Source organism: Xenopus laevis, chromosome 6S (assembly GCF_017654675.1).
Source record: "Xenopus laevis strain J_2021 chromosome 6S, Xenopus_laevis_v10.1, whole genome shotgun sequence".
In the NCBI taxonomy this organism is placed as follows: domain Eukaryota; kingdom Metazoa; phylum Chordata; class Amphibia; order Anura; family Pipidae; genus Xenopus; species Xenopus laevis.
This window is the reverse complement of record NC_054382.1, coordinates 55,834,300-55,856,260: the sequence shown is the minus strand read 5'-3', so window position 1 is coordinate 55,856,260 and position 21,961 is coordinate 55,834,300. Positions and strand designations below refer to the sequence as shown.

Genomic DNA, 21,961 nt, shown 5'->3' with positions numbered 1-21,961 from the left:
GATCCCATTGGTTACTGTGCTGCCTGTAGGACCAAGGAAAAGTAAAAATTTATACTTGCCAAAATTTTCTTTTTCTTTAGTCCGGAAGGCAGCACACAATTTCCCTCCCTAAATAAATGTGTTTGCATGCTCTGGTGTACTGGCTTGTTTCTTGTTTTGCTTATAAATAACACTGGGGAATCAGGGACAGAGGTGATGTAATTATAAGCTTGGTAAATGATTATTCATGATTGTGTTTTTTTCCTGTGCTACAGGGGTGGTGAGGGACTTAACCCATTTGCTACTGTATTGCCATCCGGACTAAAGAAAAAGAAAATTTCAGTAAGTATAATTTTTTCCTTTCATTTTCACAGTCTTCTTTTTTAAATAATTTTTCTTCACCCCCCCCCTTCCCATTTATTCTTTTCTTGTAGACCGCTTTACTTTTTTAATTAATCTCTGAGTTTCTTTGTGAGCTCACAATTGTATTTGTTTATTTGCATGTTTTCCTTTTTTACTTTCTGCAATTCATTATTGATATGTTCTTATTATGAACAGGATTTTGAACAATGTCCAAATCACGCAAAGAAAGCAAAAGTCTAGAAGAATATTCCATCGTATCCAGCACTAGCAGACCCAAGAAAAAGAAATGGGGTCTGGTTGCTACTGGAGTTATAGGTGGGACACTAGTGGCCCTGTATGCAGTAGCAACTCCGTTTGTGGCACCAGCACTGAGAAAACTTTGTCTTCCTTATGTACCTGCAACAACTACTCAGGTTAAAAATGTGTTAAAAATGCTTCGGTCTAGAACGGGAATTGTGGTCGATATTGGAAGTGGTGATGGACGAATTGTAAGTTTCTATAGCATTTTTTAGCACCCCTTTAAAGGAGAACGAAAGCCAAAACGTACTTAGGGTTCCATTGTGTAGCCCTTATATATGCCTTCTGAATCGCTACCTTTTTATTTTAAAATCATGCATAGTTTATGGAGAAAATCCAATCGTTTAGATGCAGCACTATAAACAGATTGCAGCCGCCATTTTGGTTAGTGTATACTTCCGTCATTTACAGACTTCATTAGTGCGCATGTGCTAATAGCATAATAACAGGAACACATTACGTACACAGATCTGCAGCTCTTCTCATCGCTCCTGCTCCCTCCCCCCTGCTAGCCCGCAGCCTTGAGCTTCGTCATGGAAAAGAGAAACATTGAATCCGATTGGCTGGTGGGCGGGTCAAGCAGGAGAAAATGCAAATAGCCCTGAGGAGCGTGAGGGACATGAAGGAAGGGCTATTATAATTAGAATGCTTAGAAGCTTCAGATAGTATGTAATGCAATCCATCTGTGCCAGAGGCAGCAGGGAGGAAACAGCAGAGGATCTTAGTGACGTCACCTGACCTACAGACTCGGCTTCTGGAGGCAGTACATTTGCATGTGAAAGAGAAGAGTCAGCCTCGATTTTCTTGGTGCAGTAAGTGATAAACAGAGTTAGCCTTTCATTTAAGACAGCATGTTTATTACCCTTTCGTTCTCCTTTAAATCAAGTAAGAAAACAAAATGTGAAATAATGTTTCTATTGTTATAGTATTTAACACAGGACATATGCACAATATGCTGTTGTTATAATCCATAACCAACCATACCCCTAACTCCTCCATTAGATTATTGGAGGCATTCCTTACAAGCTAATTCATTTATATTTTTCTTTCAAACAGTTAAGAACTTAAAGTTTTATTGGATTCTGACTGTTGATTATTGTCAAGACATACAGTAAGGTGGTCATATAGAGGCAAAATGTTATCAGTACTTATTCAGCGTGTGGTCCTCATTAGACATTGAAGCAAATCATGTCAACTGCATCAATAATATAATAATATAAAAAAAATTCAGTCAATGGTTATCTGTGGAAGGTAGTTTGTGTATGCAGAACGACTGTCTCAGCTTACCATATAAAGTAATTGGTCAATGAGCAGTATTAGTTTGCAAGCAATGTGTGGAGAACCTTACCATTTGATAAATATGGTTCCCATAGGAATGAATAGAATATGGGTGATTTTTTTTATTAAATAAGCTCTAAATTCACATTTTGATACATTTGCCACTAAATGTGTTATGGGAGTTGTGTGTGATACAAACAGTAGCATAGGCTTTATCCATATTATGTTATAATTTATAATAAAGACTCACTCAAAATATCTTCTGTAAATAGCAAATGATTCTTGGGTATACATTACTTAGATATCAATGGAGGAACTCCTTTGCACTTACCCAGCAAGCAAAAGGGCACACCAATAACTGATGTACAGATACTTTTTTTATACTGTTACTTCAGCAATGCTGCTGCACTACCTAATTCTTTTTTTTTTACACTCTAATAAAGAGACTTCGGCAATAACCAGTTGCTAACCTAGATGTATTCCGATTTCTCCCCAGTGTTTACATAACGGCTACTTTTTCTTAAAAATGCCATATATGACTTAACCTTTTAAATGCCACAGAACATAGAATCTACGTTCTGTGACAAAGGTTCTTGAAATGCCACAGAATGTAGATTCTACGTTCTGCAGCATTTCGCAATGGGGAAGCAAGGGGCAGCTTGTCTGTAAAAACCGTTTTTATGGTGTTTATATTTGGGATGCTTTAAGCTGGTAGACTACGAAATGTGTGATGTATATAATGGGGTAAAATGCAAGCTTTGTGACTTAATTTCAGAAATTTCATAAAAAAACTTTGTTTAGTACAACTTTGCAGTTTGGAAATTTGCAGTATAAAGATATATTTACCCGTTTTAGATTCACCGGAATGTGTATTTTCGGAAAATATATAGTTAGGGGTTCTCATGGCACATAATACACATATTGTAGCAGCCATACGTGAAAATTCATATGCTCTATTTTGATTTGGGGGTCTCTGTATGCCACATAGTTTGGTAAATCTATGCATACTGGGCATCAAACTGTTTAGTAGACCCTATAAACAAGAGAAAGCAGTAAAACCCCACACTACCTTACTAACATTAATTGAGATCTAATTATATAAGTGCTTAGTGCTATTATAAACATATGCTTAGTTCTCAATCAATTTAGCACCAACATACAATTAATGGTATTTCAATCGATTGTGTTAATACAAATAATTATGATTAAAGTGCTTAAGTGCTATAAATTAGGTGCTGTGACCTTCAACAAAATGTACCTACAGACAATTGATGAATAATCTAAAAGTTCATGGTTCTTATATGAATTAAATAAGGTGCTAGTGCTGTAGTTATAATTTAGCACCTTATTTAATTCATGTGGGGTATATAATGGGGTAAAAAGCAAGCTTTGTAACGATTTTCAGAAATTTCATAAAAAGCGTTATGTTTAGCATAGCTTTGCAGTGGAAAGACATATTTACCCATTTTAGATTTATCGAAATGTGTGCTTTTTTTTGGAAAATATATGGTTTTCTAGGGTCTCCATACTGTTAGGGGTCTCATGGCACATAGTACACATACCGGGTCTTTATATTGTAGTAGCCATACGTGAGAATTCATATGCACTATTTGGATTTGGGGGTCTCTGTATGCCACATAGTTTGGTAAATCTATGCATATTGGGCATCAAACTGTTTTTTTAGGACCCGGCATTCATATTTAGGATGATTTATACTGGAAATGATATATGGACAATCCGGTGCTGGAAAGTTGAAGCTTAGACTTTTTTGATTTTCATGTATTTTGCCAAAACCACCAATTTTGGGAAAGCCTTGCAAATAGTTTGGAGCAGAAAGGCATGGGTACCCATTTTAGATTCGGTTTAATGTGGACTTTCCAAGTAAACCTATATTTCTTTGTTTTTACACAACAAAAAATGCACTCAATGCATTGATTTTTCATTAGCTGAAGTGACCCACAGCACTTATTGTATGCGCTAACTTCATTTTGGGGCCTCTAAATGCCAGATACTTTGCTAAACCTATGCAAAATGGGCGTCAACCTGTTTGTAGTAGCCCTGGCAATCATATTTAGGGTGCTTTTTCTTGGTACATAATGATACATGGGCGATATGATGCTGGAAATTTCAAGCTTTGGGGCAATTTTCTGATATTTCACCAATACCACCAATTTTGAAAAATCCTTGCTACTCAGTAGTTTGGAACAGAAAGGCATGTGTACCAAATTTAGATTTGGTAGAATGTGTACTTTCCAAAAAATATATAGTTTTGGGGGGTAAACATATATTTCTGTGTATTTACCACACAAAAAATGCAGTCAATGCGTTGATTTTTCATTAGCTGACGTGACCCACAGGACTTTTTGTATGCTCTAACTTGATTTTGGGGCCTCTAAAATCCAGATTTTTTGTAAACCTATGTACAATGGGCATCAAACTGTTCAGTGGACCACTGGCAATAATATTCAGGGTTTTTCTTGGTACCTAATACAGTGTGGGAGCACTGTATGTGGAGCAGCAAAATAAAACCTTTTAAGTGATTTTTCAGAATTTTAATAAATTTATAAAAATGTATTGTAAATACATTTACATTATAAAAACCTTCATGTTCAGACAATCTTTGATCTTTGGTAGTTCGGAGTAGAGAGACATAGTTATCCATATTGGAATCAGCAAAATGTGTACTTTTCAAAAATATAAGGTTTATATGGGAGTTTTTGCTGTAAAGAAGTCCTAAATCTCTCTAAAACTATACATATCTGGTATTGGCATGTTCGAGAGAAATGAGGCTTTCCAAAACAATTGGATTTTCATGCGTAAAATGTAATATTTTTGTGGTATTCATATATTATGAAAAATAGGAAAAAAACAATGTATAGTTTTCCTAAATAAACTAAAGATTTTCCCTCAGAAAATGCCCCTAAAATGATGACCCACAAAATGTTTCAAACGTCTGGCATTTTGTGTAACTGAAATGTCAAATTCTGTTGGTACTTAAAGGGTTAATGTATCTTTACTTCTTTCTACTTTAATTTTTTCTGTAAATGTGCTAAAACCTTAATAACCTGTAAGTTACACAATTTAAAAAAAAGAAAAAATTCCCCATAATCGATGCTTTAATAGAAATTTCAGGATACCCTTGCCAGCACTGACCTCCACCAATACCTTTTGGGCCCTAAGAACTTTTTGCAGTGGGGCTGACAAAAAATCTAAAAACTAGAGAGGGAGACCTGGTAAGGTTTATTTTTTTTTTTGTAACTTAAATTTTTTTTTTTTTTTTTTTTTTTTTTTTTTAGAAACCATGCACAGCAATATTTTTCTTAAAGGAAAACTATACCCCCCAAATAATGTATGTCTCTATAAAAATATAATGTATAAAACGGCTCATATGTAAAACCCTGCTTCATGAAAATAAACCATTTTACTACTTTTTAGTAGTATGTACCATTGGGTAATCAGAAATAGACAATTGCCATTTTAAAAAATAAGGGCTACCCCCTGGGATCGTATGATTCACCGTGCACACAAACAAACCAAATAAACCATACATGTTAGGTTACATGAGCCAATTAACAAACAGACCACATACCTCCCAACATTTTGGAAATAAAAAGAGGGATAAAAAAAAGTTGGCGCGTGGAGCGCAGTAAATTGTTTTTTACTATGTCCCCTTTTTTTGGTCACACCCCCTAATTACCATGTTAATTTTACAAAATTTGGCAGGTTATTTTAGTTTGAACATATTTTTTTTTTCATTTATTACAGTTTTGCTAATGAAGGTGAATTGCCCTTTAGGCTAGGGCCACACGGGAAGATTCACGGGAAATTGGTTGCCTGGCGACTAATCGCTGCGTCTTTGAGGCGACTAATCTCCCTGAATGGCTTGCTGGTATCTCGCACCCGCTAGCGCTAAAGTCGTCTGCGCCTATTCACACGCGGCGAGTGTGAATAGGCGCAGGCGACTTTAGTGCTAGCGGGTGCGAGATACCAGCAAGCCATTCAGGGAGATTAGTCGCCTCAAAGAAGCAGCGATTAGTCGCCAGGCGACCAATCTCCCTGAAATCTTCCCGTGTGGCCTAGCCCTTAAGCTGTGAGTCAAACTTTTCCCAAGGGACCTGCTTTCTTATATTGTTACAATTACATTTTTGCTTCTCAGAATTGTTACAAATGTATCATATATGCTGCTGTGGCTGTTCTGGGCTAGCTGCCAAAAGCCAATTACGTTAGAAACTTTGTTTTTTTCTGGCTGTTCAGTGCAGAGAAAAAGGAACTTTCCAGTACAAACGAGGGACTGTGGGTTGAGCCGTATGAGGTATGAGACAGAGTTCTGTCTTTTGCTTCCACACGTGTTCCGGTTACAATTATAGTTGTAATATTTCTGGTCAGGTGATCTCTGCGGCAGCACAGAGATCACAAAATGGTGGTTCAAGGCAAGAGATCTAAAAGGCCACTATTTACATAAATATATATGGCAGTTTTGTAAGATTCTTTATACCTTTAACTTCCAAGAACATAGGTACTACGTTCTTGCAGGGAAAAGCCCCAACTGCCAAGCATGTAGTACCTAAGTTCTTGGCTGTAAAGGGCTCCTCTCTGCATTAGCAGCAATCAACAGAGGACTCCGGTGCTCTCCCAACCCCCTAGGCAATGAGCAGGGCGAATGGAGGGGAGGTCACGTAGGTCCTGCGACGCGATCGTTGCAGGACCCGCCTTCAATTATGCAGACACGTGTCTGCTCCTCTGCTGCGTCTCCTCTCTGCCTGTTCCAGTCAGCCTGCTACTTCCTGCTGCATGGACTCTGCTTGAGGACCCCCCATGGCTTCCAAGGACCCTCCTGGACTTCAGAATGGTAAGTGGCCTTTATGTTACACTTATGCACACATTTACACATTCATGTACTCAATACACATTTTACTAAGTTAGCTTTATTCTTTTTCTTTTCAGGCTTTTTGCAGTTTTGCACATATATATTTATATAAACACTCACATACTCCTATACACACATTCACATACTTTTTTAGAAGTATACACACACATGCATACACAAACACACATTTTTTTTCTTACTTTTTTTTAGATTTTCATTTTATCATTTTGCTTCTTGTTTTTTCCCCTAAAAACTGTAGATTTCACACCGTGACTATTGGATCAAGCAGTTTGACCACTAACCACGCTATTATACTGTATCATTTATTTTGTTATTTCATTGATTTTCCTGATTTTATTTTATTGTTGTGATTTTATTGCAGTTTTATGCTTGCGGTTGTAGCTTTGCAGTATGATAGTTTGGTGTAGAAATTTTTTTATTTGCAATTTTGTATTCATCAGAATGTGTACTTTACAAAAATATATGGTTTGGGGGGTCTTTGTGCTGTTAGAAGGGTCTTGAGGTACATAATTCACAATTACAGGTCTTTCTTCACAGAAGGCAAAAAGACAGCGGAGAAAATTCAAATGCACTATTTTTATTTGGGGTCTGCACATGCCAGCTGCTTTTGTATAACTGCATATTGGGCATCAAACTGTTCAGTAGACCATTGCCATAAATATTTAGGGTGTTTTACAATTGTATATAAGAAATTGGGTGAGATAAATGTGGGCAATTGCAATATTTTTAGGTGATTTTCAGAAATGTCATAAAAACCTTTGCTTTAGCGTAGCTTTGCAGTATGTTAGTTTGTAGTAGAATGACATAATTACCTATTTTGGATTCGTCAGAATGTGTACTTTCCAAAGATATATGGTTTTCAGGGGTCACCATCATTTTTTTTTATAAATATGTGTAAATGTAAGCCATCAAAAAAGTGTGCATAAGGTAGATTCTGGGGTTTTTTATGTGCCATGTACATTGGTCATCAAACTGTTCAGAGGACCACAGGCTTTCATGTTTGGGGTGATTTGTCTTGATACCTAATAGTGTGTGGGAAATAAGATGCTGCAGGCTGGACGTTTCGAGGTGATTTTTGGAAATAACACAAAAAACGCCACAATTTAGGAAAGGTTTGTGGCTTGGTGCTTTGGAGTGGAAAGACATGCATACCCAATTTGGATTCGGTGAAATGTGTACTTCTCGAAAATATATGGTTTTCTGGCGTGAACATATTTTTTCTACCTGTAGATGTAAATGTGTTGACTTTTCAGTACCTGAAATGAAAGACCAAATGGGGGTTTTTTGTTTGGGGCCCCTTTGCCCACCCCAAAATGATGTAAATGTGTTGATTTTGCAGTACCTGAAATGAGACCAAATGAGGGGTCTTCGTTTGGGGCCCCTATATGCCATGTGCCTAGGTAAACCTATACATATTGGACATCAAACTGTTAAGCAGACCCCAGGCTTTCATATTTGGGGTGAACATACTTTTTCTATCTTGGCCCCCACAAATGATGAAAATGTGTTGATTTTGCAAGTATCTGGAATTACAGAACTGATAGGGGTGTCTATATTTTGAGGCCCCTATATGCCACATGCTTAGGTAAACCTATACATATTAGGTATCAAACTGTTCAGTGGACTCCTGACATTCAAATTTAAATTCAAATGCTGTAGACTGGAAGAATTTAAGGTAATTTTTAAAAAAATTCACCATTTCTATAAAAAATTATAACTTTAGGAAAGAATAGCAACTTGGTAGTTTGGAGTACATAGATATATTTACCCATTTTTGATTCTCTAGAATCTGTTCTTTCTAATAATGGGTAGTTTTCAAGGGTAAACCTACTGTTAGTGGAATGTTTGGCCTTGAAATCAGAAGTATGCCGTTTTGTGGAGCAGTGCTTTGAAAATTTGGTAGTGTACTGCTTGGAGATTTTGATTTATACAAGTGAGAAATCTCCATAAAACTATATATATTTGGTATTGGCGCGTTCAAGAGACATAGACCTTTCCAAATCAACTGTGTTCTCGTACATAAAATAAATTGTGTTTCTGTTACGTGATTGTACTATGTGAAACGTGATTTTTTTTTTCATTTTATTAGACACTTAGAAGCCTATATTTTTTTAACAGAAGTAGAATTACAAAAAGGAAAAAACAATATATTGTTTTCCCGGTTATATTAAAAGAACCCCCCAGGAAAGGCCCTTAAAGTGAAAGAATATAAAATGTTCAAAAATGGTCTGGCAATAAAAGTACCAAATCCTGGCAGCGAAAGGGTTAATATGCCACTTACTATGATGTTAACTATCTGTTGCTTAAGTATTCATTTTGGGGTATAGTTTTCCTTCAAATATCAATCACAGAAGAGTTTTCTTTTATATTTTTTTTTTTTACATAGACCTTTTATAATGAGTATGCAAATTATATGAGCTAAAAAGGGTAAACAACGCTTAATAAAAGAATAACAGAGAATCAGAGAACAGTCCCTCTGTTTTGCTATCATTTCCTCTTCTTTGTTTTATCTCATGAATACGAGACACAACCTCATCTATAGTTGGGGCTTCTGGTGTTTGACAGTTTGACAGTCTGACTGTTGTGTTTATAAAGTTTAGGAGTTTCTGTTCAGGTGAAGGGATATCTACACGTAAGCCCAAGAGGGCATTACTGAGCAAAATGGGAATTTCCCAGAAAAAGATTATGGTAATCATAGCCTCAAATTGTCCACAAGCCCTCCAGCACATTGCAGAGTAGCTTGGATAAAATTTGCTTTACTGGGGTATAATACCAATTAAGTATAGTCTTGTAGACACACAGGTTACACCCCTTCTAGCATTGTCCCAGATGGCTTCCCATTGTTCTAAATCTAGGGTGGTCGACAGCTCTCTTTCCCACCTTAAAGGAACAGTAACATCAAAAAAAAAAATTCAAAATTCGTTAGTATACATCGAAAAATATACACCAAGACAAAACTTTAAAATTGCAAAGCCTTTATTAAGAAATAACTTGCTGAAACTCCACTTCCTGTCCTCCTCAGAAAAGGCGACTATCCATCCTGCAGGGCTCGATTTCTCCTCCTGGCTATTCACTGACAGCGTGTGAAGGAGCAGCAGTCACAGCAGCCATAGCCACGGGGCACAGCCAGTCAGAGGAGCAAGTCAGTCACAAAGCACTTTCCAAAGCACTGGGGACGTCAGACCCACCACCACCCACATGCCCAGCAGCTCAGCCCCTGCCAGCCCTGCGCCCACACCCCCAGCCCCCCCTGCTGAGAAACTGGCGCTTTCTTTATGGCCGTTTTTCTGAGCTTCCACTTCTCCCATCCCTGGGAGATGGGTAGGGGTTATGGGTATACCATTGTCTTAGCACCCCTCGGGACCCGCTATGGCAGCGGAATGTATTTGGGGAACTTACAGATGAGCACGGAGAACCCGAGTCAGCGCGCTCTGTAGAGTCCCTGCGGCGGGGTTGCGTCTCATATGAGCAGCTGAAAGATCTAAGCGCTGGCTCGGGTTCTCTGCTGCCACAGAGCCGGCAAAATTCTCTGGCCATATTGCTATTTCTGCTTTCCCTGCAGTAATCGCTCGGCTCTCACCTCTGCGTAATAGCGGCAATTTCTCAGCAGAGAGGGGAGAGAGAGGTCGGAGTTTGCCCTGCATATGTCAATTAGGGGAAGCTGGGGGTGCGGGGCTTCCAGGGGCTGAGCTGCTGGGCATTGTCCAGCTAATAAAAGAAGAAGGAAGAGCATGCTGAAGGCAAAAGCCATCCAAGGACTGAGGAGGGAGAGAGAGAGGCACAGAGAGCACCGACTGCTGGACTTCGCACAAGTCCGCATAACTCCATTTTGCAATGTAGCAACTGCCGTCACACCGAGTTTCTGGTTATATCGAAGAAATTGCTGAATTTTCTGGCCATATTTCTTTAGCTGTCGCTGCAGTGATTATTCAGCGTACCGGCAGTTGCTGCATTGCAAGATGGAGTTATGCGGACTTGTGCGAAGTCCAGCAGTCGGTGCCCTTAGTGCCAATATCCTTCCTCAGTCTTTGGATGGCCTTTGCCTTCAGCACGCTCTTCCTTCTTCTTTTATTAGCTGAACAATGCCTAGCAGCTCAGCCCCACACCCCATGCTTCCCATAATTGACATATGCAGGGCAAACCCCGACCTCTCTCTCCCCTCTCTGCTCTGCTGAGAAATTGCTGCTATTATGCAGAGAGGGGAGAGCCGAGTGATTACTGCAGGGAAAGCAGAAATAGCAATATGGCCAGAGAATTTTGCCAGCTCTGTGGCAGCAGCTGGGGGTTTCTCAGCTGGGGGTGCGGGCGCAGGGCTGGCAGGGGCTGAGATGCTGGGCATGTGGGTAGTGGTGGGTCCCCAGTGCTTTGGAAAGTGCTTTGTGACTGACTTGCTCCTCTGACAGGCTGTGCCCCGTGGCTATGGCTGCTGCGACTGCTGCTCCTTCACACGCTGTCAGTGAATAGCCAGGAGGAGAAATCGAGCCCCACAGGATGGATGGACGCCGTGTCGCCTTTTCTGAGGAGGACAGGAAGTGGAGTTTCGGCAAGTTATTTCTTAATAAAGGCTTTGCAATTTTAAAGTTTTATTTGTCTTGGTGTATATTTTTCAATGTATACTAATGAATTTTGATTTTTGATGTTACTGTTCCTTTAGCATGTATGAGTGTTTGGGGAACGGATCCCCCATCTCTGTGTTCAAGATAGAGTATATGGTAGATATGAGGGCTTTCTGAGGTAGACCACTAAGAAAGAGTTTTTTGAAGGGGGTCAGAGAGATTGGGGGGGAGCGTCCTCAAATATGAGCCTTGGATAAAGTGTTCAATTTGAAAGTATTCATAATGCCAGCTTTGGAGTATTTGGTATTTCTCTTGAAGCTCCGTAAATATATCTGGTTTACTATTTAGTAGATTGATAAAATCATAGCCCCAATGTCCCTGGAAAGTTTAAGAGAGGCCTGGAGGGAATTGTATGTTAGCTAGGATTGATTGCAAAATTCAGGAAGGGCCCCTCAAGGCTGACTTTCCACAACAGCGCTCCCAAATGTAAATTTAGTTGACTGTAGGATATCTGGTGGGAGTTTAATTGGTTGGGTTTACAAGAGGATGGAATTTGGATGTATTGGGGCCAGAGTAAATGGTTCAATAAGTGCCCATCGAGTCGTGGGGCATGGGAAGTCCAGGCCAACACCTGGCACAACTGTGCCACTTCATAATATCTGAGGATATTTGGTACTGCTAAACCACCTTGGGATCTGCTCATCATCATTACCGTTTTTGGCACTCCGGGCCCAGCTAAACATAAAAAACATTGATTGGATACTCTGCAGGATGGCCTGTGATGTAAATACCGGTGGAGTGGGGTTTGTGATTGCACCACGGCCTGCTCCCCCTAAGGGCCTGCCGGAGATCACGCCACTGCAAACGTAGTAAGGAAACTATGCGTCTGAAGGGGGGGGCGACGGAGCTGTGCTAGATCAGACTTATTGGGTAGATCGGAGAGTAGTGTGTGGAGGTATTGCTGATCTGGAGTGGTTTTTGCTGGTACGGTGTTCATTGGAGCGATGGTATGACTTGGGTTCTCTGCATCCGCCATATTGGAGCCTTTGGGCCTCTGAGTCTTCAGGAAGTTTCTCAAAAAACTTTTCTATATCCTTGTTGCCCTTCACCCCCAAGGGTTTAGGGGTTGAGGCCGTGGATGAAGTCTTAAGGTTTTTCCCCATTTTGGCCGATTAGATGCAGTTATATTGATTTTTATCAAGAAGTGTACCGGAGCTCTAAAAAATGCGGTTCAGTGTGCCATCAGGACACGCGATTTCTTTACGTCTATCAACTTAACAGATGCATTCCTTCACATACCAATCGCCAGCAGACCAACAATATCTTCCCAGCACTAGGAGGACACTGTCAGTTCCAAGCGCTCCCGTTCTGACTGGCCAAAGCTCCACAAGTGTTGACAAAGGTGATGGCCACCCTGGTAGCATACTTCTGTACCTGGACGACCTCTTAATTCACTCGCCGTCCTATCCCACCACCCTCAGCAACACCAAAAGGTGTAACGAGATCCTAGTGGAGCTGGAAGACCAGCGTCACAAAGCGCTTGTTTATTCCCTCACAGTCAATAGTATTCCTAGGGGTGCAGTTCAATTCAAGCACCCACAGGGTTTGCCTGACATCATGACAAACAAGCCAAAATTCAAGGAGCCGCAAGGCCACTTGTGAGTACATACGGTATAAATCAAAGGCTGCATGCATCTGCTAGGCCTCATGTCCTCCTCTATAGAGGTACTACAGTTTCACATGCGCCCCATACAGCTAGAAATCGCTTCGGAAATGGCTCTTAGTGCACCGCAAACTAGACGCTCAGATCACCTTATCTCAACAGATAAAAATGTCCCTGATGTTGGGGACCCAACACAACAACCTCAAAAGAGGAAAGATTTACATCTTAGAATGGCTGCTAATTACGACCAATGCCAGCCTCAAAGGCTGGAGAGGAGTATTCAACCACAGAACAGTACAAGGCAGATGGTCCCTCAAAGAGACCACAATTCACATCAACATACTCAAACTCAGGCCGATTTATCTAGCCCTATGACACTGGTCTCAACTAATACGAAACCATTCAATAAAGATTCAGTTAGGCACACAAAGTAGATTGGCGTAGGCAGAGGTCAGCTGAATCCTCAGCTGGGCGGAACACAACTCCTGCCGACTTGCAGCAGTGTAAAATCCTAGGCCAATTAAAGTGAGAAACAGACTTTCATTTTGATATATTAGAGGCAGTTATATTGATTTTTATGAAGGAGTCAGCTCCACGAGTGTTCACAAAGGTGATGGCCGCCCTGGTAGCATACATGTGACAGCAAGATCTCTTCATACTTCTCTTCATACAAAACCATTCAATAGTGTTAATGTTATTCCTTCTATTACCTTCTTAGAGTCCCTCACTACATTCTGCTCTGGTACTAACCCTACTGTCCTGTGCTCCCTAGGGACGATATGAGGAAATGGGATGTTTTATACTCCCCGGTAAATCCCTTTCTCAGAGTCCAGTCACGGCAGCACAGGGAGCCCCACCCTTCATTCTTAACTTCCATCTTCCCCACACCCGACTCTAACCCACCTAGAGCCCAACTTCAGGGTTGCTTTTATAGACCAGCCACACCGAGGACGTCACAAAAGGGGCGAGCAGGCACGGGGCCATAAAAGTGGAAGTCGGAAGCTGGCAGTGTAAGGTGGCCACCCACAAATGGGGGTGAGAGGTTGGCCCGAACCTGCCGACCCGCGGGTATCATGCCAGCGCGCACATCACTATTCTGTGGTAGTATTATCATGCTATGATTTACTCTGACAGAACTGTTAAAGTATTTATACTTAGGACATAGTAACATAGTAAGTAAGGTTGAAAAAAGACACGCGTCCATCAAGTTCAACCTTTTTTTATTTTTTTTTATTATATCTGCCTAACTGCGAGTTGATCCAGAGGAAGGCAAAAAAAAACATCTGAAGCCTCACCAATTTGCCTCAGAGGGGGAAAAAATTCCTTTCTGACTCCAAAATGGCAATCGGACTAGTCCCTGGATCAACTTGTACTATGAGCTATCGCCCATAACCCTGTATTCCCATCCAAACCCTTCTTAAAGCTATCTAATGTATCAGCCTGTACAACTGATTTAGGGAGAGAATTCCACATCTTCATAGCTCTCACTGTAAAAAAACCCTTCCGAATATTTAGGCGGAACCTCTTTTCTTCTAATCGTAATGGGTGTCCTCGTGTCAGCTGGAAAGACCTACTGGTAAATAAAGCATTAGAGAGATTATTATATGATCCCCTTATATATTTATGCATAGTTATCACATCACCCTTAAGCGCCTCTTCTCCAGCATGAACATCCCCAATTTGGCCAGTCTTTCCTCATAGCTAAGATTTTCCATACCTTTCACCAGCTTAGTTGCCCTTCTCTGTCCCCTCTCTAATACAATAATGTCCTGTTTGAGTGATGGACATTATTGTATTAGAGAGAGACCAAAACTGTACTGCATATTCTAGATGGGGCCTTACAAGTGCTCTATACAGTGGAAGAATGACCCCCTCCTCCCGTGACTCTATGCCCCTTTTAATACAGCTCAAGACCTTATTTGCTCTTGATGCTGCTGACTGGCATTGCTTGCTACAGCCAAGTTTATCATCTACTAGTTTACAGCCAAGTTTATTGTGATAAAACAAACTTTTAATCGGGAGGGAAAAATGTCAAGTATTATGTTATGGCTTAGTTGCTTCTAACTGCTTCAACAAATGGTATGTGTGTGATAACCTTTGCTCCTTTCCCTATGTGGTTTTTGATGTTGGATAGCCAGACCTGCATTCTTTGGTAAGTGACCCCTACTGTGAGGGCAAACAAACCAGCACCCTCTGTAACTCAATACACATAGATGACCCCAAGAGATGTGTACTGTCTGGATCCTACATTCAGACTAAACTGGGCATGCTCCCCAAATGGCACCCCATTGGCCAAACAGTATTAGCTGTGATTGGCGCCATTATAATTCATGGTCGGATTGGTCCTTATAATGGCACGCCTGGCCTATCATGTGATTGGCCCTTGTGGAAGCTGCCTTTGTGGTTGGCAGAAGGACTCAAACCCTGTTCTGCATTTACGACAGGGGCTGTTCCCTTTCTGGCTTACAAAGGTGGCTGTTAAGAATTCCAATTAGTTAGTCTTTTTATACAAATGGAAGATCACAGAGACTGCCCAGCTGTAAACCATCACAGCTGTACCCACATGTTCCAGTGACCAGCAGTAGCAGTGCCCAACCCTGGCATTATCCTCATGCAGACTCAATGAATGCAGGCTGGCTACCATCTAGACTCTGAGAAAAGCCTGTTTCGTGAAGTTGCCATGCTAAATAAAGGGCTCATTCCCTAAAAGGAGCTTTGTTTGTGAGTCCTACCCTATGCCCACGTCCTCTCACAGCTTTGTGCTGTAACACTTATCATCTACTTTTCCATAATGGATTTGCCTAGTGCAGTCCCATTAAGGGTATAAGTGGCTTGGATATTTTTACATCCCAGGTGCATGACTTTACATTTATCAACATTGAATCTTATATGCCACTTAGCTGCCCAGATTGCCAGTTTGTCAAGATCGTGTTGCAAGGATGCCACATCTTGCATGGAATTAATTGGCGGGATAGTTTTGTGTCATCTGCAAACACTGATATATTACTTACAACACCCTCCCCTAAAGTCATTAATGAACAAGTTAAATAAAAGTGGACCTAATACCGATCCCTGGGGGACCCCACTAAGAACCTTACTCCAAGTAAAGAATGTACCATTAACAACCACCCTCTGTACCCGATCCTGTTTCCTATCCATGTGCAAACGACTTCATTAAGCCCAACAGACCTTAGTTTAGAAAGCAGTCGTTTGTGGGGCACAGTATCAAACGCTTTGGCAAAATCCAAATATATCACATCTACTGCCCCCCCCACTGTCCAGCATCTTACTTACCTCATCATAAAAAGCAATCAAATTTGTCTGACATGACCTATCCTTCATAAAGCCATGCTGATTGCTGCTCATAATGCCATTCACTAGGACAAAATTTTGAATGTCATCCCTTAAAAGTGCTAGCCGAAACGTCAGCTTCTGTTTGTTAAATAAAAACACTTTTATTGGACTAATACGACCTGAGAGTGCTCGCTTTGGTTCTGAATATTCATGATGCTTTTTTGCTGATAGCACCCAGGCAAATAACACAGCGGATTACGAGTTGTGCCGGTTCTTCACAGATTGTGTGATTGTGTGATTGTGTGTGTGTGTGTGTGTGATTTTGAAAAATGTTCCTGCACTGTAGCACTGCTTTTTGATTGATGCACAGTCAAAAATATGTAAAGTTTTGCAGGTAGGACCAGCACACTCTAGATAAGTAAAAAATGTTTATGCACATAACATCTGTGTACAACGTTTTAATTGACCTAGATAAAGGTCTTAGTGGTGTTTGGAGGACCAACTACAATTTAAAGTAAGGGCATATGCTAAGATTTGGGGAGATTTAGTTGCCCGGCGACAAATCGCCTCTTTTTTGGGCGATTAAACACCCCCAAAAAGACTTCCCGCCGGCTAGAATCTAAATCGCTGGCGGGATGGCAATTGGAGTGCTTCGTTTTCTAAACATCGGAAAATGAAGTGCTCTGAGTGCCATCCCGCCGGCGATTTAGATTCTAACCGGCAGGAAGGCTTTTCGGGGAGATTAGTCACCGGAACAAGAGGGGATTTGTCGCCGGGTGACTAAATCTCCCCAAATCTTAGCATGTACCCTTACTGTGCACTCTTTATTGACATGGTCAGAGTGAAGACACTTTGCAGACGTATACACATATATATTCATTTACTTATAAAATTGTTTCCTTTTTCTTTTAAGGTAATAGCTGCAGCAAAAGAAGGTTTCCAAGCTGTTGGCTATGAATTAAATCCATGGCTTGTTTGGTATTCCCGTTTTCGTGCATGGAGAGAAGGTGTACACCATCATACCAGATTTTATGTTTCAGATTTATGGAAGGTATAAAAAGCATGCTTTAGTAAACTTCTCTTCTTACACAATATAATATTCATTTTTAAATTCACATTGTACAGGTATTTGTGATAGAAATTCAGTGACAGTGAAAGAACATTTATAAATAGCCTCACAGTTATTGTGATACTGCACATCTGTAGAATTAAATTTTTAAAAAAATGAAGTCCGATATGGAATGGCCACTCCTCAGCAAAGATAAAAGAAACTCCCATGTAACTAAAACAAATAGAACCTTCTTGAAAGACTGGCAACAGCAACTATAAATATTCTATTGGTTGACCCCACTTCAAGTTCTACATGGTGTATTTACCATGTAGGCACTCATGGGCCTCTGCCTAGGGCTGATACTTCTTCATTCAATTCGCTATTGGAGGGAGGGGGTACCTTGTGGGCCACGGTCGAAAGGAAGTGACAATGTGCATGCGCTGATATGGCACATTGGACCTCAATGGCAGCAGGTCAAAATATATCCGTGGGCATGGGATCCCTTATCCAGAAATCCATCATCCAGAAAGCTCTGAATAATAGGAAGACCAACTACCATAGAGTTCATTTAAAACTAATTTAAAGATATACTGACACCAGAAATTGAACCTTTTTTTATATCTACCATAAAATTGATTTTGCATCCTTCTTATAATTTTGCCATAAAATATTTGCCCAATGCTTTTACATTACCTATCTGACTTCCTGTGAATCTGCCATATTTGTGCAGCAGGAGTCCGTCAGCATTAGAAACTTTAATTGACAGGCTGAGATGGGTTTAAGAACTTCGACTAACAATTACTTACAAAAACAAACCTCTCAGCAAAAACAATCAGCATGACCTATAGGTAACTTTTAATGCAAATTCATATTTTAAAAAGTAATTTTTTAGTGTCAGTATCACTTTAATCTAATTTTTAAAAATGTTCCTTTTCTCCGTTGTAGACAATCCACACACAGTCCGAAAATCATATGAAACTTCGATTTGTACGACAATATCTTTGCGTCTATGGCCACCTTAAGTCTCATTCCTGACATCAGACAATTAACATGTGTATCACATCAAGTAATCTCTGATAGGGCTGGTGAAAAAGTTCTTACATTAATATAATTTAAGAGATGATCAGACACTCAGATTTATATCATTGTCTGTTATCCTGTCATCCAAACACCTACTTCTTGCTGAGATAATGCCCATATACTCTGCTTATTAATATTTAATATACATGTATTGCAAGGGCTGGGATACGTTATATATATATATTAACATAGTAAGTAAGGTTGAAAAAAGACACATGTCCATCGAGTTCAACCTTTTTTTTCTTCTTTTTATTAACTACCTATCTGCCAGTTGATCCAGAGGAAGCCAAAAAAAACCCATCTGAAGCCTCTCCAATTTGCCTTAGAGGGGGAAAAATTCCTTCCTGACTCCAAAATGGACTAGTCCCTGGATCAACTTGGACTATGAGCTATTTCCCCTAACCCTGTATTCCCTCACTTGCTAAAAAGCTATCCAACCCCTTCTTAAAGCTATCTAATGTATCAGCCTGTACAACTGATTCAGGGAGAGAATTCCACATCTTCACAGCTCTCACTGTAAAAAACCCCTTCCGAATATTTAGGCGGAACCTATTTTCTTCTAATCGGAATGGGTGACCTCGTGTCAGCTGGAAAGACCTACTGGTAAATAAAGCATTAGAGAGATTATTATATGATCCCCTTATATATTTATACATAGTCATCATATCAGCCCTTAAGCGCCTCTTCTCCAGCGTGAACATCCCCAATTTGGCCAGTCTTTCCTCATAGCTGTAATGGATTCTAACTCACCTTCCAAAGATGGCGTCCAAGATGGCGACCTCCTGCCTCTCCGCATGGTTCCTGATGGGCGCAGCTCCATGGTGTCATCGTCTTCCTGCTCCCGGATTGGCCGCCGGCGACGGAATGGACGCCGGCGTCAGAATGGGCGCCGGCGTCAGGACGTCAGCGTGGGGACGCTGGCGTCTGCGTTTGACGCAAGCACGTCAGCGTCTGACGCCAGTGCGTCAACTTTGGCGCCAAACTCAGAGACTACTTAAACCTCTCTCCCCTTCCAGTCCCTGCCCAACTATAGGTTCCTGTTCGTCTGTTCCTGGGTGTGATTTATATTGCTCTTGATTCTTGTGTACCGACTCTTGCCTGTTATTACGATTCCTGTTGTCTGCTGCCTGGTCTGATCTAATTGCCTGTACCTTGACGATTCTTTTTGATAAACCCTCTTGTACCTCGAACTTGGTTTGGTCTCCTCTTTGGTCTACACTATTATTGCGCCTTCGGGCCCCCATTACAGTATAGTTGGGCCATGGACCCTTTGGAGGAGACTCATGCTTCGCCTGATCTTGGTGAAACCATTCGAGCCTTGGCTTCCCGAATTGACTCTTATGAAGTACTCCAGTCTCACTTTGGCGCAGTCCTGGAGAAAGTGTCTACCTTGATTCCCGTGGCACCAGTTGCTGTACCTGCAACCCCGCTCCAAGTCTCCGAGACTCGCATCCCCGCACCTCCTCTCTACAGTGGTGATCCTGACGCTTGCAGAGGGTTCATTATCCAATGTGAGATCCAGTTTGACCTTCTGCCAGGTCAGTTTGTCTCGGAGCGAGCCAAAGTGGGTTATGTTATTTCCCGTCTGCAGGGAAAGGCCCTAGAATGGGCATCACCCTTTTGGGAAAAGAAGGATCCTCTGATCGATAATGCCTGTGCTTTTCTCCATGAGTTCCGGACGGTGTTTGATGCTCCTGGACGAGCCATAGCTTCTTCGGCTCGGTTGTTCCAGCTCCAGCAAGGCTCCCGCTCGGTTCCTGAGTATGCCATTGAGTTTCGCACCCTGGTAGCGGAGACGTCGTGGAACAATGACGGTTACCATGCTGCCTTCTACAACGGCCTAGCTATAAGAATAAAGAACGACCTCGTATCCCGGAAAATTCCTTCCCGCTGGGAAGAGTTGGTCGCCTTGGCCGTGAAGGTTGATACTCGCCAGAGGGAGTTCCAGGTCGAGCTAGACCGTGAGTATTCTAAGAAGAACCCTCGTTTCCAGCCTATCCTGGCCCCCCGCTTCCAGAGACCCCTGCTTACTTCTCGCCCTCTCCACCTCCTGCGACTTCTGCTTCTTCCTCTCCTACGTCTGCTGAGGAATCGATGCAGATTGGACGGGCCCGTCTTTCCGAACAGGAGAAGAACCGGAGAAAGGCGGCGGGATTATGTCTCTACTGCGGGGGCAAAGCTCACTCCGTCCTCGAGTGTCCTGTGAAGCCAGGAAAACGCCAATACCTCGGTATGGTTGGGGAAACTTACCTGGGTGGAGTTTGTCCTTCTCCCCGACCGTCTGGTCATCGTTTCCTACTTCCGGCACAGATCCAGTTTGGCTCCCGGAGAATCTCGGTTCAAGCCTTCATAGATTCTGGTGCTGCCGGGAATTTCATGGACAAGACTTTTGCCAGCCGACATACTGTTCCTCTTCTTCCTCTGACTATTCCTCTGCGAGCTCTGGCAATTGATGATCGTCCTCTGTCTTCTGCCATCATTTCACAGACCACCCCGGAACTTTCTCTTAAAGTGGGCACCCTGCATTTGGAGAGACTGTCCTTTCTTCTTATTGATTGCCCTTCTACTCCTATTGTTCTGGGTCTTCCATGGTTATGCACCCATAACCCAGTCATTGATTGGTCTTCTTCACAAGTTGCCCGTTGGAGTCCACATTGCCAACAGAACTGTTTACCTGCTGTGCCCATTGTCAAAGTTTCCTCTGTGTCTTCTAAGCCCTCTCTTCCAGTTGTATATCAATCCTTTTCGGATGTCTTCAATAAGGGCTCCGCTGAGATTCTTCCTCCCCATCGACCCTACGACTGCCCAGTTGCGCTCTTACCTGGTTCCATGCCTCCTCGTGGCCGCACCTATCCTCTGTCTCCTTCTGAAACAGCTGCCATGAAAACCTACATTCAGGAGAATCTCCAGAGAGGGTTCATTCGTCCCTCATCGTCTCCTGCTGGAGCAGGTTTTTTCTTTGTCGAAAAGAAGGATGGCAGTCTGCGGCCCTGCATCGACTATAGAGGGCTGAATAAAATCACTATCAAAAACCGTTACCCTCTCCCCTTAATCTCTGAACTTTTCGATCAGTTGAGAGGCGCTAATCTCTTCACCAAACTTGATCTTCGGGGCGCCTACAACCTCATTCGGATCCGAGAGGGCGATGAATGGAAGACCGCTTTCAATACTCGTGACGGGCATTATGAGTACCTAGTAATGCCATTTGGTCTATGCAATGCCCCCGCGGTCTTCCAGGAGTTTGTAAATGACGTTTTCAGAGATTTATTGGGGCAATGTGTAGTTGTTTACCTGGATGATATCCTCATTTTCTCCAAAGATCTTCAGGAACACCGTTGTCAGATGAAGGAAGTTCTTCTTCGTCTTAGAAAGAATAATCTCTTCGCCAAGTTGGAGAAGTGTTCTTTCGAGGTGCCTTCCATCCCTTTCCTTGGGTATATAATCTCACAGCAGGGGTTCAAGATGGATCCAGCCAAGGTTACTGCAATTCTTGATTGGCCTCTACCCACCAG

At 41.7% G+C, this 21,961-nt stretch overlaps 1 protein-coding gene across 2 annotated transcripts in view; it reads left to right on the top strand.

Moving 5' to 3' along the window:
• Positions 1-21,961, top strand: part of atpsckmt.S (ATP synthase c subunit lysine N-methyltransferase S homeolog) — a 77,861-nt gene that overhangs the window by 19,390 nt on the left and 36,510 nt on the right. For both annotated transcript variants that reach the window (NM_001095448.1, XM_041567217.1), the window contains 3 exon segments: positions 255-321; positions 538-830; positions 17,232-17,369. In NM_001095448.1, coding sequence (NP_001088917.1) covers positions 549-830; positions 17,232-17,369 — 420 coding nt within the window. In that variant the 5' untranslated portion in view covers positions 255-321; positions 538-548.